Source organism: Dufourea novaeangliae, unplaced genomic scaffold, assembly GCF_001272555.1.
Source record: "Dufourea novaeangliae isolate 0120121106 unplaced genomic scaffold, ASM127255v1 scaffold57, whole genome shotgun sequence".
NCBI classification, from domain to species: domain Eukaryota; kingdom Metazoa; phylum Arthropoda; class Insecta; order Hymenoptera; family Halictidae; genus Dufourea; species Dufourea novaeangliae.
The window spans coordinates 2,558,336-2,573,747 of record NW_015373937.1 but is presented as its reverse complement, the minus strand read 5'-3'; the positions used below and the strand labels follow the sequence as shown (position 1 = coordinate 2,573,747).

At 32.6% G+C, this 15,412-nt stretch overlaps 1 protein-coding gene across 1 annotated transcript; it reads right to left on the bottom strand.

The window, feature by feature from the left end:
* Positions 1-3,357: 3,357 nt before the first annotated feature.
* On the bottom strand, positions 3,358-15,080 carry LOC107185395 (proline dehydrogenase 1, mitochondrial). Its single transcript, XM_015573060.1, has 10 exons — positions 14,875-15,080; positions 14,421-14,602; positions 10,783-10,847; positions 7,699-7,883; positions 7,313-7,487; positions 5,810-5,920; positions 5,592-5,723; positions 4,519-4,718; positions 4,347-4,435; positions 3,358-3,563 (listed from the first exon to the last, which is right to left on the bottom strand). The coding sequence occupies exons 1-10, from the start codon at positions 15,078-15,080 to the stop codon at positions 3,358-3,360; spliced, it is 1,551 nt and encodes a 516-aa protein (XP_015428546.1).
* Between the last annotated feature and the right edge of the window lie 332 nt (positions 15,081-15,412).

Below are 15,412 nucleotides of genomic sequence, written 5' to 3'. Positions count from 1 at the left end.
TATATTCATTTAGATCATGCTTCCTATAGAATTTTTATGTACGCACATAGTAACGTGCATCATTATATCAATATGTAACGCAGTTACAGTCTCTTGTAGATTCTAAGGTAAAGGAAATGGGGACGACATTCAGGAAACTGAAATTCAAATTAATACATGTTATATTGGGTACTGTTACAAAATAGAAAATCAACATGTTTCATAGTAATTTAATGAATAAGTATTTATATGAAACATTTCCTAATTTACAAAAAGGAAAGACAAACAAATAACCGAACTATTTGTAAATTTTACAAAAAAATTAAAAAATACAAAATCACTCTCCTTGTTGCTATATAATATTGCAAAGTACGACTGATCATTTGTATTCGCTGTAAAATTAATTCATATAACAGTATCATATATTTGTATGTATACCAATATATTTTGCAATATTGAAATCAATTGTATCAGTGATTGTGAGATCTATACAGACCCAAAGAAAAATACATAGGAGACACTTTAAGAAGAATCAATATTATGCAAGAGGAAAATATTGTTACTTGTTGTAAATGCTAGGGCAGGAAACACGACTTTCAATGAATCTCGAATCTTCAGCAATAAATTTGCTCATTCTGATCTGACGGGGAAATAATAGTTCTAAACCGTTGAGCCGGATTTACATAGTTACGGTCAATTTCATTACAAAGAATGGAAGGAAATGTTTATGTCCTAGTAAATGAATACAGATTTATAAACGGTATTGGTAAAGCATATTAACTGTATTTCTTGAAATAATAAATATTATCTTATTTTATATTGATCAACGTTTCAATTTACTTTCACCTACTTTGTGACATAGTGTTTGCTTCAAAAAGATATTTCAATTTTAATACCTGAATAAAAATGTCTCTACGGAAAAGCAAGTAGCCGAATATTGTTATAAGCATGGTTTCAATTATTAACTTACATATATGTATCCTATATACAATGAATCGATATAACTAACATTGACTGTTAAAACAATATAGTGAACACCATTGTACTACTTTCATCATAAATATATTCACACACAGGCAAATATTTGTCATAATATTCGGTCAAGAAACATCATTGTATATAAGTTCATTCTGGCAGTAAAATGCACGTTCGCAGTAGTGAACGTTCCTTACGTATAATCGTACAATTTTGTACGAAGACAGTCACCGTTTGTTCACTCCCTACTAATTTCTATTCACTAATCTCGTGTCATTTTCTTATAAATCCAACCGGTGATGACATATGCAATTCATCACGGCATATAGTTTATACTTATAGCATATAAGTTTAATATTGTAACATTATCTACCTAAATTATTGTCACCATCACGAGACGTGTAGAAATTAATTAATGTATCGACGCCGTAGTCGTACATTAAGTATAACAAGTAGAATTGTACCTAGATCACTCACATCCAACATACCATTAGCCACATAGAAATATTTAGCTATAGCCTGTATAACTTCATCAATGCCCCTTTATTCATTTAAATTCTTTCCTAGATCAGCAAGTATAACATGATTCCGACATTTGCTTAATCTCAACAAAAATTATACCTCTACAAAAATTCTGTTCTACAGAACATAATACTTCTTTTTTTCGACAATTGCAAATACAAACTACATACACACATTCTGAAAGCAAGTACAACGTATAATAATACAGGAGATCATAAAAAATTGTACGTTCATATATTATCTAAACGAAGGTAGCTGTTTACTACAATTCTATGTATATACGTATAGTTTAAAATAAAACATTACCCGCGAAGGAAAATCTGCCAAACCAAAGTACACTCTACTTTGATCTCGAAGAAATACTGACAGGAAAATATCATGTTATGCTACTGCATGGAAATTATCCACCAAAGGTCGAATTATTTTCATTGCTAAAATAAAAATGATCAATACTCAGCAGCTTGTGTATATAATATCTTCTTTTGTTTAATCTCCGCTGAGCAAAAGCACAGGTTCCGTCGCTCAATACGTAAAACTCTTTTTTAAAACTTGACAAGAATTTATTATGTATAAATTATAAAGCTTTTTCGATATTGAAATTTCTTAAAATTAATTGTAATTCTTAAAAGAAAATTGTAACAGAGAACCGTGTGTAAGCCATATTAGTTGCTGGGGCGCATTATTCAAATAGCATCATGTATTTATGATTATTATTATCTGATAAGACAAAGTAATTTTAGGCTGAAGCAAAGTGAATTAAAAACTTCTGCAATGTGTCACAATTACGTAGTTTATTGTTCAATTCCTAGTTTGCAGTTTATCACTGATTTAGCCCAAGATTACTTATTTATTATTTCAACATGCGTAGTAATCACATGATAGAAAATGTCTCTTACAATACGCTTATAGCGCAGACTTTAGTAAAACATTTCCAGCATTTCAATTTTCAACAACAGTCGTCGTTAATTTAATAAAAGCTTGTAAGAGCCACTTTCTAAAGTTATGTGCGAACACTTTCATTCAAATCAAACAGACTCTGCTACGACCTGCATTCCCTAGTATTTGCCAATACTATCACTTTGGTAATAACCGTTCTTGGTAACTACGCATAAAGCACTGGAACTGGGCTGAACGTTCATTTCACACGAATATTCCGCTTAATTAAATGCAGTTCACTACGGGTATGATTTCATAATTGCAGATTTTCGTATGGAAATTATATTTCTCGAAAAAGAAATACTAAATTACGCGTGTCAACGAATATTTAAACATGTACACTATAAGTAATCGTGCGCACGCACACTACGAGATTCTTAAATAAAATATTAGTAACAAAACTTGACAACTAATACGTTCCAAATAATTATATATTTCTTCCATTTTTAGCTAGAATTTTATTCAGAATCAACTAATCCAAATTCGTATGCATTCGTGGAACCTTCTAAACAAGAATCATATGAAATTTCAAACGTGAAGAATCATATTTTCATATTTTCTGTTCTTTACACAACGAACTATTAAAAAATGTCCATGTTCAACATTGCCTCGCGAACATAATATTGAACACGGTGTTCATTAACGAAGCAGTAAAACGTGCCTATTACTTATAAAAGTCATATCGTAATGCACTGAGAGTTTTCTGTAACGGACATAAGGAGCAATGAACATAGTTCTACCACATGGTGCGATATTGAGCAGTTTTTGCACTTGATAACGTCACACCGAGGAAATTTTGCATAATGAATAACACTGCAAATACTTCCATTCACACACACGCGCGCGTTGCTCTGCGTACCACAGAAGTCTTTTTTTAATAATTTACAATCACTACTTAAGTTTGATACTTAAAATCTGTCTGTGCAAATGAATCGAATCAGCTGCTCAGACAGGAGTGTAGTTTCCCTTCGGTTTGTAAAATATCTCGCCGCGCACAAAACGTCTCATAATTTCAGCTAATAATAAACTTTTTTCCTTCTTGATTTTCTTAAGTATGCCTCTATTCTCTTGTGCTCGCCGAGAAAGATAAGGTAATACTTCTTTGACTGGACCATAAGGAATATATTTGTATGCAGAATACCCGGATTGACCTGAAATTTAAAAATTTAAGATTATATGCATTTACTGCATATACGTTTGTCAAAACCTCAACACAGAGAAATGTTTAAAAATTCATCACGATTACCAAATTTTTTGGGAAACATAAAAGAAACGTAGATTTACGATTAAACACAAAGAAAACATGTAAAATTAATAAATACGTCTCTTTATACGTACATATATTAAAGTAAATCAACGTTTTCTTAAGAAATATACCACATATACTTTTTATTGTCGTGCTTTTTTTTATGGCTATCTTTTTTGGAACATATGTAACTAACAAGGACACTGGCTCAAAATGATGACTCATATTTGGTTGAAACTGTTCTCAGTAAAAGTATGAACTATAACACAGGACAATCCCTATTAGCTTTCTGCCATATAGGCCTTCGTATGTAAAAAATGAAAAATAAAGATTGTCGAGTGTGTGACAAGGCAACCTGAAACGCTGAAAACAACAGCGCTGTAGCCGTGTCAATTAAAGTGGTGCGTATCTTGCACACAAATGTCGGTTGTTCGAGTTTCAGTACTATATAAATTTTTTTCATTATTATGTAAAATACAGCGTCGGGTTGGGAAACCAACAGGCTCGGTTTATGATAAGTATTTCAGAGATATACAACACACGGCAACTGAGGCACACGGGACGATTATATTTCGGAGTTGCAATTACCAGCGAACACCGATCATAATAATCATGTACTATTTCCACCAAGGTTTTTCTATGTTAATTGAATTTAAATCGTTTTATTAAGTAAACTCTAATTTCATACCTAACGGAAATGTTATGTAGTCACACATTCCCAACAATTGGCCGAAACAGATTACTTTATCCTCCGGTGAGATTCCTATCTCCTTCATTCTGAATTAACATAAGAGAATTGGTTGTTTTAAAGAAGTGAAACAGTACGACAGCAGCTTAATGAACTATTATACATTACATACTTCTCAATAGCAAAGCGTACTGTGTCCTCATTATGAGATGCTACCATAATTCCAATTTTTTTAGGATCCTCGCCTTTATCTTTGTACTGTTTCATTCGCCTTAAACATTCCATAAGTGTTTTATGATAGGACTCAGTTGTAGCCTCATATGTAGGATTTGTTGGATCAGGATATCCCATGGCCGCTGCTCTTGCTCTCTCCTAGATAATCAAGTTACATGATCGAACATTGTCTAGTCAATACCTTATGTATATAATCGAATACATGTATAAACGTCAAAGATGTTGGAAATACAAGATAACGAATTATAGTTTCTGAAATACATATTAATGCTTGGTCAACATAACTTAAATAATTAACATTTTAGAAGCAGATGTGAACTAAAATTTGTATGTATAATACAAGAAACTCGATTGGTTCATAAAATATCCATAGAATTCAAATCGTTTATAAATTTTTTATAAATATGAAATTAAATATTCGTTTCCGATATACTGGAATAAATTATTTGATAATAGAATAAAATATGTTGATATAAAACTTCAGTTTTTGTAGGAACAAAGTTACCGTTGAATTAATAATTGAATAATTAAGCTATTAATACAACAAATACTACTTAATCAGAAGTGATTTTAAAATATTTATGCCCCTATTTTACGATTCGTAATAGGATGATATACCATCTTATTTTAATACTTCAATAAATGCTTTCTCAAGAATTGTTTTCACTTGTAATTTATCTATACAATATTCTACTACAAAAAGGTGCAATTTAATTACATAATATTCAGCTTTATATTTAAGACACTCAATTACTGATTATATTATTGAAAATGGATGAATGAAATATAAAAGAGAATACAATATGGCTTCTTCAATTTTAATGCGAAACAAAGTGTTTTTTGAGTTATAACTCTAAAAAAGAATAGCAGAGTATATGAGGAATCGATTAATTACTTAAAAACTTACATGTTTATTAACTGTTCATTTAATTTAATGAGTATTATTCACCTTGGTTATCCCGAATTTTTTATGTACGCTCTATAAAGGAATCTAATATATGGTAAAATTACCTGCTCAATGTAAGCTCCGCGAACAAGTTTAGCACCGAAGTAGAAATTCTGCCGTTCGGCTTGTTCGAGGTCCGTTTTCACCTCGTTATAAGCTTCTTGTAAGTATGTCTGATAGGTATTAAACACCACAGCCTATGAAGTAGACCATTGGGAGTCAGAAATCATTCACTGAAAATTTACTAAGTGATAATGACATATCTACAATAACAAAACATTACCTTATCTGTATTGTACTTGCGCATCATCTCCAACGTCAATCGCGAAATTGCTGGTTGAAAATACGTCTGTTCGGCGTCTATCATTATACGCACGTTTAACTTATCAGCCACCTGAAACAGAAGTTAGCAATTCTGCCTTTTCAACCAATCAAATAGTTTTATTACATTAGTATCGTGAGAAAGTTCTGTTACTCTTACTTTCTGAACACTTGCAAAGCTAGAAAGCTTTTTATCATGGACAACTTATCATACCTCTAAGAATCAAAATATGAAAAACTCAGTAGTTTAGACTTTCACATTCAGCCTACATCCTTAAGAACTTGTTTCCAACTGAACGAAATTGTAACACACATTTCCTAGTAATTTGGTCGTACAGCTAGCACGCATAAGTAAGATCCTTTATACAGTAACTATAAAATAAGTAATATGATGATGGATTGAACTCAGAAGAAATAATACATGTGTATGTTCAGTCTGTAATGGGTACATGTCCAGAGAAGGAAACTATCTGTAGGTATATATTTCGTATGTGTAGAGATTAATGAACAGGAATATATCAGTCCTTGAGATTATATGATGAACAAAGAAGATTTTACAAAAATTTATTACAAAGACTAGCAACAACAAACAGCTGACCTAGACTTTAAGATTTAGTTTGCGTTCTTTAATCGGAATAAATAAAGGTAAGTAGGATATGAAATACAATAGATGTATGTGTTATCAATGTCATCACATATGGCCATAAGGTAAAAACAATGGTAACTAAGTCTGAGGTAATACCTAACAGTAAGTACAGTGGATTACTAATATAACTATAAGATTATCAACTGATAGAAAGGTAAAATGGTAGGAACTAGCCAAATCTTAGACGTAGTAAAAGAAAAGAAAAATACAAGAAGAAGTGGAGATATGAGGAATAGAGGTCCTGCAAGATTATTTAATCATCAGCACAGTAAGTGCAAATTCACCTCAATTCAACCCTTGAAAATGAGTTATAAATTTAAAGTTTCTAATGTAAGTCTACTATTTATCTCAGTGTTTGAATAATTGATGACTTGTAGAAGCAATATATAGAGATTTAATTGAAACAGTCTCCAGCTGTATAATCTTTAGATAACTACTTCATTTAGTAGAAACGACATATTATTTTATATTAAATTATATTATGCTACATTCAATTATATAAACTCGTCACTTATTGATGAAATTTAACATTGTTGATAAAATTTGTCTAAACAGAAAAGAAACTATTCAGTATATCATAAAGTGATCTTATAATCTATTCATGATGATTCAAAAAGTAAATCGACAAAATTTTCTCAGATACGTAACATTTTTAACATTGAAGGTACTGACAATGCAATCGAAATGGTATCGTATCAACACCTGATTTGAACCGTTGCTTTGAATAGCAACTATGTGCGTCTACAAGGTGTTCCAGGTACTTGTATTCGCATTAACAGTGCCTAATATACTTCTCTACACACATTTTTATATGCATACCGAAACTATATTATTTAGACGCCTGATCATGTTTCTGAACATTTCTTCTTCTTTTGACGTTAACTGCGACATCAACCTCACCATCTTCCCTGTTTTAATATCAGGTACTTGGAAAGTTTCACTGAGTTCATAATTCTCATCGAGGATACCGCTCCATGGGAACAAGTGAATGACGCTGGAATTAGACGAACTTAATTAGTAACCACAATTTTTTTTTTTTTTACATTAATTATATCGATTTCTATTATACTGTGATCCAAGTTCATAGTAGTAACATGCAGAACAAAATAATTTATAGAATAAATTTTCGGACAACATTTACGAAGTTTCCCTCTATAACTGCGCAAGAAAGGCCGTCGAAGTGACAATAATGTATAAGAAATTACCCCTCCTTATCGGACTGAATTTTCTGAAGAAACTTTTGTACTGTCGCTGCATCTCTGATGTGTGCTTCCTCAAACTTTCTCATGAAGTCGTCTGGTTTCGCGTGATGGGTCAATACAGCACCTTCACCACCAACAACGTCAGACATGTATTGCCGTGCCCGCATAATTACTTCTGATAGCTGGAGCTGCAAAAATATAAAATAAATCAATAATATTTATTCTATAATTACTCTGTTATTTATTCTATAAATATTATTTAATAAATATTATTTAATAAATAATATTTATTATAAATATTATATTATTTATAATAATAATCCATACTATTTATAATAAAAATTGTTCTATAATAAATAATATGAACTTATTATTATCGAATAAATAATATTCAGAGGTCTAATTTTCAACAAACTTTATGTTAAAGAATCACCAGAATTTTATTTGTATTGCAGTTCCAAGTACATCCACAATCTGCCGCCTAATTTGTCTTTCTTTTCACTTTGATTACGAGAAACAAATCTTGAAAACTATTTGAACATGTTCTTCACACATGTCCATTAACATTATCAAAGAAATAAATAATCAAGTGAAGGCTACTGTTGTCTTTAACATTATTGTGATTAATACTGCAAAAAAAACAGAAAGGGTATCGTACAGACAAAGAAGTTCATAAACAATTAATAATTTTATGTTAAATTTTCATAGTACAGTAGACCTCCTCTTATCTAGTCTTACTACTATAACCAACAATGTTGTCATGAAGAATTCTAGCACAAAAATAATATTATGAAATTTCATAATAATAAGGGATCATCACGAAGTGCCAATCACCGATTTTAAACATGAGATATGCATTTTTTAAATCGATAAACGTTTATGTGGAAGGGCTGAAAACAACCCTCGCAGCTGAACTGTATCCACTGTAATGACTTAATCTCCAATAATGCCAAATACATTTGCGTTTCAATCACTTTGTCAAAGAATTGCATTAGTGTCGAAAGTATATAGAATAATTTTTTCAGTTATTAGGAAGATATCGGTACCAACGATTATAAATCAACAAAACAATTAATTCTTTTCAAAACTACCATACTTTTATAATCGTGTAACGACCTTAGCTTAAAACAGTTGATAATTTTGAATATTTCCAGGTCAACTGTCTTTCTTTGCAAAAATCTATGATCACTATTCAGGTAGAATACATACGCGGCCTATAGTTTTATAGCAGAGTTCATGATGCGATATATTCATACCGTGTAATTCATTTCAACTCTTTCACAGATCACCCATAGCATCATGTAACTGGTTAAACTTTACTTTGCCGATTCAAGCTGAGGGTTCGAAGTTGGAGGTTTGAAATCTGAAGATTGAAGTTTGAACTTCAAATATTGCAACTGTCTCGAGCAGGTGGGACATCGGAGACTTCGATGTTGAATAATCAGTATCCTCCTTGCATCGTAGTCCTAAAGGCGACCGGCGACCCACACACTCTGGGGGTCGAGTCGTTTGATCGAGTCAAGCTGCTTGGGACGTTTACACGTCTCATTCTACTTGAGCTGATTGGTCAGCTCGAATCGTTTGAAAAGCTTGAACGCTTCGCCAGGCTCGACTCCGTTCAAACTTGTCCGAACTACATACTTGTACTCATATGAATTCGAACTACCTACTGCTCATGCTCGTATCAGTTCGCCTACTACCTGTGCCCATACGAGTTCGAAGGCGTTCGAACTTGTTTGTTCACCGGCCATTTCTATCATTATAAAAAATAAGACGAAGGCGGTCCCAGAAACACGTTGAAATTCAAAATGAGTTCCGTGCGAGCCTAACCAGAATATAAAGTGTATCGTAAGAATAAAGTGTGGAATAAGACGAATATTTTATATTATCGAAATCAGTCATTAGAAATATACTACAATTTCATTCAATAAAATATGTTAAAGTGTATTAATTTTTAATATATTTTTTTAGTAAATGGGCCTTTTTGAAAACAACGTAGATAGATTTGTTGTTCAAAGAGATACAAGTTTGTAATTTAAACTATCCATGTAGCATTAATACTTTTCGAAATATTCGACAAAACATGTTTTTCACTCCCAAAGGGCTGTCTTCAATCCTTCAACAAGAACGTTTACCAGTAAAAAAAAATATCTACCCCTAAAAAATATGTTTCGACTGTCCCTAAACCATACTGAACTTATTATAGACAATTTGATAGCGTATCAAGAGAAAACAATTTGTACCAAGTTTCAACCTTGATCTTGACCAGGGGGTAATAACAGGGAATATCGTGAGTTTCTCCTCTATTTCTTCTATTCTACTGAATGGAAAATTCTGAAAAAAATCAGGCATATTGCAGTTATCGAGGCACATGTTAGGAAATTTTTTAGGATATTTTTCATTGGAAATCCTGGTTATGAAAAATGACAAACGCTTAAAAATGCGAAGAATTGCCGACGTATTTTGAGGTTTTAAGAAAATTTATATTACGAAAGTGATACAGAAATGTGCTCAAATAATACTTAATAAGTTTACAAAATTTTTTCTGCAAATTACTCAAAATATGCAATAAACTTTTTTGTAAGGACAATTATTTTGAACATATTAACAAAGGATTATTTGTTTGACTAAAAAATATGAGTATTCCAAATTTTTGGACAATAGTATATGTCTACATTTGTTTTTTATGTTTTAATTATGTTGGGAGATTAGTGATTATGAATCAATACATTGCATTACTATCACTTGAACACTAAGTTCCCCCAAAAAATTTAACAACTAACATTACATTTCATAGGAATTCAATTTTTTCTAGACCGTACACTTTCTAAATATTATTTGTGAACATTATTTGTAGGGATAAAATGCTTTGCTTTTACTAACGAAGAATTCACGCGTAGTATTTACGACGAAACTGAAGGTAATTTATGTTACACACTAAAGTGAGATATTTAAGAAGTGAATCGTATTTCTGCCACTGTTTACGAAGAATCACCTTTGAACAGCAGAAATTGAAAATTTGAAAGGACCTAGTTTATTCCTAATTTAGATTTATTCTTTGTAATTACTTTGAAGAAGTGTACATACCAAAAGTTGTGGCCGACCAAGAGCTGTTAATTTAATAGCTGTTATGCCAACGCCCATTGAAGCACCTGTACAAAAACATTAAACAAAATTAGAAAAAACGTTACGTTGAATAGGTTTTACACAAAGTATTTCGAAATCGACAATATAGAAGGAAAGGTAATGATTTTATATATAGAAATAAATAAAAAGTATACAATTCATTTTTGTAAATTTTACGAATATCGATTTGAAATTTTTAGATGGTGCTTTTGAAGAGTTAAACATTAAGAAAATGCATTTTTAAAATATCGATTTTTTGTTCATTTTCATAGTGGCGTTGTCCCTTAAAGATCCTTTTTGTTTCGACAACTGTGTTCGTGACGACAACTGTTGTATGCCCGTTTACCATGTATTGTAGTATGCTTAAACTTTGTGTTTGTTATACTTTCTATTTTAACGTTTCTAAAGAACAAAAAACATTTCTACTTAGCTCAATTCTTTTTCTACTGTTCAACGCTTTACTTTATTATTTTAGTAAAAATAAAACATCCCTATTTATATCAAATTAACCGAATCAAACTTTCAGTACACTAACGTCATTTTCTAACCCTTTTCTTGGTATAAAAAATGTAACAATACAAAAAGTACTATTACATGAATAATTGAAAACTTTAGTAGTTTCGTTTATTTCCTTTATTTAAATAAGTAATCGTCTGATACACCTTACCATTTTATTCCGTACTGTGAACGGTAATTTCGGGCAGATCGGTACTATATGATAGGAATAAATTAAAAACTTTTTCAGGCGATTCCAAGCACAGTCGTGCCATGTTATTTGGACGGTTAGCAGAGTTAGCAGAATACAAGATTCTGTAGGGAAGATATTTATAGATCGTACGTTCATGCGTCCCCGGCACACCAAATTTTAGAACCTATTACTAAAAATTTTTCATGAGAATAAGAAACTTGAATCGAAGCTACAATTAAAATTCATTATGTCCTATACAGAAAAGAATGTTGAAATAATTCGCGGTAGTTTTACTAGTTCGTTGCATATGAAATGCTGATTATTTTAGAGGCACTTTATATTTTATTCAACTTAAAAAAAATGTAATACTTCAAGAATGATTATTTTCGTTCTACAATGAAATCCGTGTACAATGAATACCGAAAGTATTCGAACGATTAATAGTCAGAAGGTTCACTATATAAGTGTAAGAATTGCGCATGCAAAAAATTATTTCAAAATTGAACGATGTCTAAATAAATTATCAAAAAATATAATGACAATGTAGATTTATAACACTGTCGTTTGAATATTCATTTTCGTTATTCACTGTACAATTATGATTAATAAATTCTCGACACTAACTGCCTCTGACAATGCAATATTCCGTACTAATTTACATTACAAAATTTACACATTTAAAGATACGAAATTTCGACGGTACGAATACTTCTGTGGCGTTAATTGTGCGACAGTTTACTTGCATTCCTGTCTTCGTTACACTGAATCGTTATTTTGCAATAAACTTTATATCAAACGATAGGTCAATTAATACGACATACATTCCCATTGATAAGGATTTTGAAATTTATGTTTTAAATAAACATCGATATCTTGAAATCAGCAATTAGGAGGGTTCGTATACTCCCGTGACTCACTGTATATGGCAACTCTTAATGAACATAATGCACATGCATTAATAAAAGAATACGAGTTACAGCTTCTGATAAATTCGAAATCATCCAAATTGTATCGTGTTTGGTCTCATTTTAATCAGAAAAATCACAGCAATATTTTAATGAAATTTTCATTGACAAAGAACCAAGAATAAAAAAGTTTGATCATTGCATTATTGTTGTCTACCTGACAGGCGTAAATTTAAAGCTCGGTCCCTCTTTCTTTTTCACTCGCTGTCCTTTTCTGCGGCAAAATATATATATACAGTGGACTCTAAATATTGCCACTAAACGTACTACCACACAAATTCGCTGTCCCACCACAAAAAACATAAATTTCTTTAAAATATTCCAGTCTTTTTCATTTCATTCTTTGGAACGCCATAGCTAAAAGTGGTGTACGACCCTGAGTACGGTGGGTCACAATGCGCCTCCGATGATCGAGTACTAATGGTTTAAGGGTCAGTCACGTTTATGGCTAACGCTATATGTTTGAAGCAGCTATATGTATACTCGCGGGTGACCGAAGGCCCATTGATGAAACCGTAATCAGGGCTGTACGTATCTTACAGAAGTACATATGTGCATTTACTTTACACCCAGACCCCCGTTATCTCTTGCTCAGTAAAATGTAATTTCCGTATTAGAAGAAAGGGTAACATATACTTGTCAAAGATTAAGAAATACATCAACTTTTTCCGAGAATGCTGCAAGTTAAACTTTCATTTACGACGAATATAGATTTGCACGAATATAATAGCAACTTTACATTGGCAAATTAGTTTCTTCCAATCTTAAAAGGTAGACGACATGTAATAAAATCGGAATTTCCGAAGGGAACGTTCACAATTAATTGTAATGGTTTCCGTAAATACAGCAAGTTAAACATTAGTTTACGACGAATATAAATTTGCACGAATATAATAACAACTCTACAATGGCAAATTAGTTTTTTTCAATCTTAAAAGGTAGACGGCGTGCAATAAAACCGGTGGTTTTCCAAATTGTACGCTGTACAAAATTTGTTAAACAAACCAAAATGGAAGAAACAGTTCCGAGTTGATATCATACGGCCCTGAACGAAGTTCGAGTACCATAAAAGTTTCACATTGTGTTTTACGCTCTACCCTAGTGCCTAATTGTAAAATTAGTCGGGAGTCCCGCTCCACGAAAGCAGTATCATCGAGTATACAAAGGCGACCTGTCGAGGCTCGGCCTGAAATTTATGACGTGCGAAATGCATCGACTTGGATCTTGAATCCATAACGGTTCCAAAGCGGAACCGACGTTCAGACATTTAAGACTATTAAACCCGTCAAAATGATGGATTACAGATTCCTCATTTTGCAACTACTGAAATTATGATAGTGCTTTTGGCAGATTTTATGTTGACTTTTAATTTATTGTGACAACATAATATATTCCAGCGCCATGCCTTCCGGGACGCATCCACCGTGCTCCACTATTGTCCGCTGTTAAGGTATGTTTTCACGTGAAAAAAGTGGGAGTTTCAAAGTCTTATGTTGTGTATAGTACAAAAAGATTTGTTGCGACAGTTGTGCATCTATAGAAAGACCAGAAAGATCAAGGAAAGCAATTGAAGTAGAAGATCGATTTTTAAAAATCTTAAGTAAATGAAATAGAAGAGACACAGCCCCAGAAATAATTGCATGAATAAATGAAAGTTGAAATTTTAGCACCAATAATGAAACAGAAAAAATTTAGTGTACGCACATCAGTGAAACCAATAATTCAAATAAATTGTCACAGCTAATTCAGACAGCTTGCATGTTGCATTCTTTGAACTGGAGAAAGGAATTTAGTAATTATATTTACTGAAAGCGTTCAGTTCTTTTTATTCAGTTTTGTACGAAACTTCGAGCGTAGCGGACGTACTTGAGTACTTCTAAGTTGAATATTATATTTCTTTGATCTGCTGCTTTATACACAGTATTAATCTAGATGAACTGACTTACTTGCAACGGATTCGAGGCATCTAATAAATATGTCCATGTTTCGTTCGCAGGAAGCTTCGTTCAGGTAGAAGTACGTTCTTGCTGAAGACACTTTGTACCGTCGATCCGCGAACGGTTTTGTAACGTGATACTTCTTGAGAGGACCTTCCCTTGTTTCGTCCCCAGCTTCAGACACGGAACTTCTGTAAAATGAAAAGTCATGATGCACATCAATGTTTATTCAGGATTTGTATGATTTAATTCCCAGGAGAATTCAGGCGGTACTAGACGCCAATGGTAGTCCTACACGGTATCAATGAAGAATTTTCTTAATGTACGAGGTGTTCTCATTATTTTGTCCAACTCCTATACATTCCTGGCAATTATCGTTCGCTGAGTTACACCACAGTCTTCCTGCATACCACAGTAATCGACAATACGGAATTAGTGTGATCGACTCAAAAGTAGGACTTACTGTAGTTCACGTCGTTCTGCTTCTTCTTGAGAGATATCCTCTTCGACGGAGTAATCGAGAATCGGTTTCACACCGAACTGCCGTAGCCTATCCAGGACAGGAGTGATCTGCACCTCGTCTTCGCCGGCGACAAAGTGACCGTAAAATGTAGACTTCATAAGCTTTGTGAAAAGTTTCTCGCCAAGTATCTGCTTGACTAATTTCATGAGCTGAAACAAACAAAATACATTCGGTCTAAATAACGTTTGTCACAATCGAATCGACATCAACTCGATCTCTCAAGGGGGTACACCCTACCAGCAGTTTCAAAAAATCGTATTTTTTTTTTCATTTTTCCGAAAGTTTCAAATGTATAGAATGTTATGTCAAAGCAATTTTTCACCATTCAAACACGTGGTGAAGTTACAACAATAGCTACGGGGCGGTAGTGTTCATGCAGAAAGGCCTCAATATTAGGGGCATAAAAGTCATCTCTATTGGTCGTAGTACTTAATGGTTACTTAATACATGCGAGACCGCAAACATAAAAATGACACTG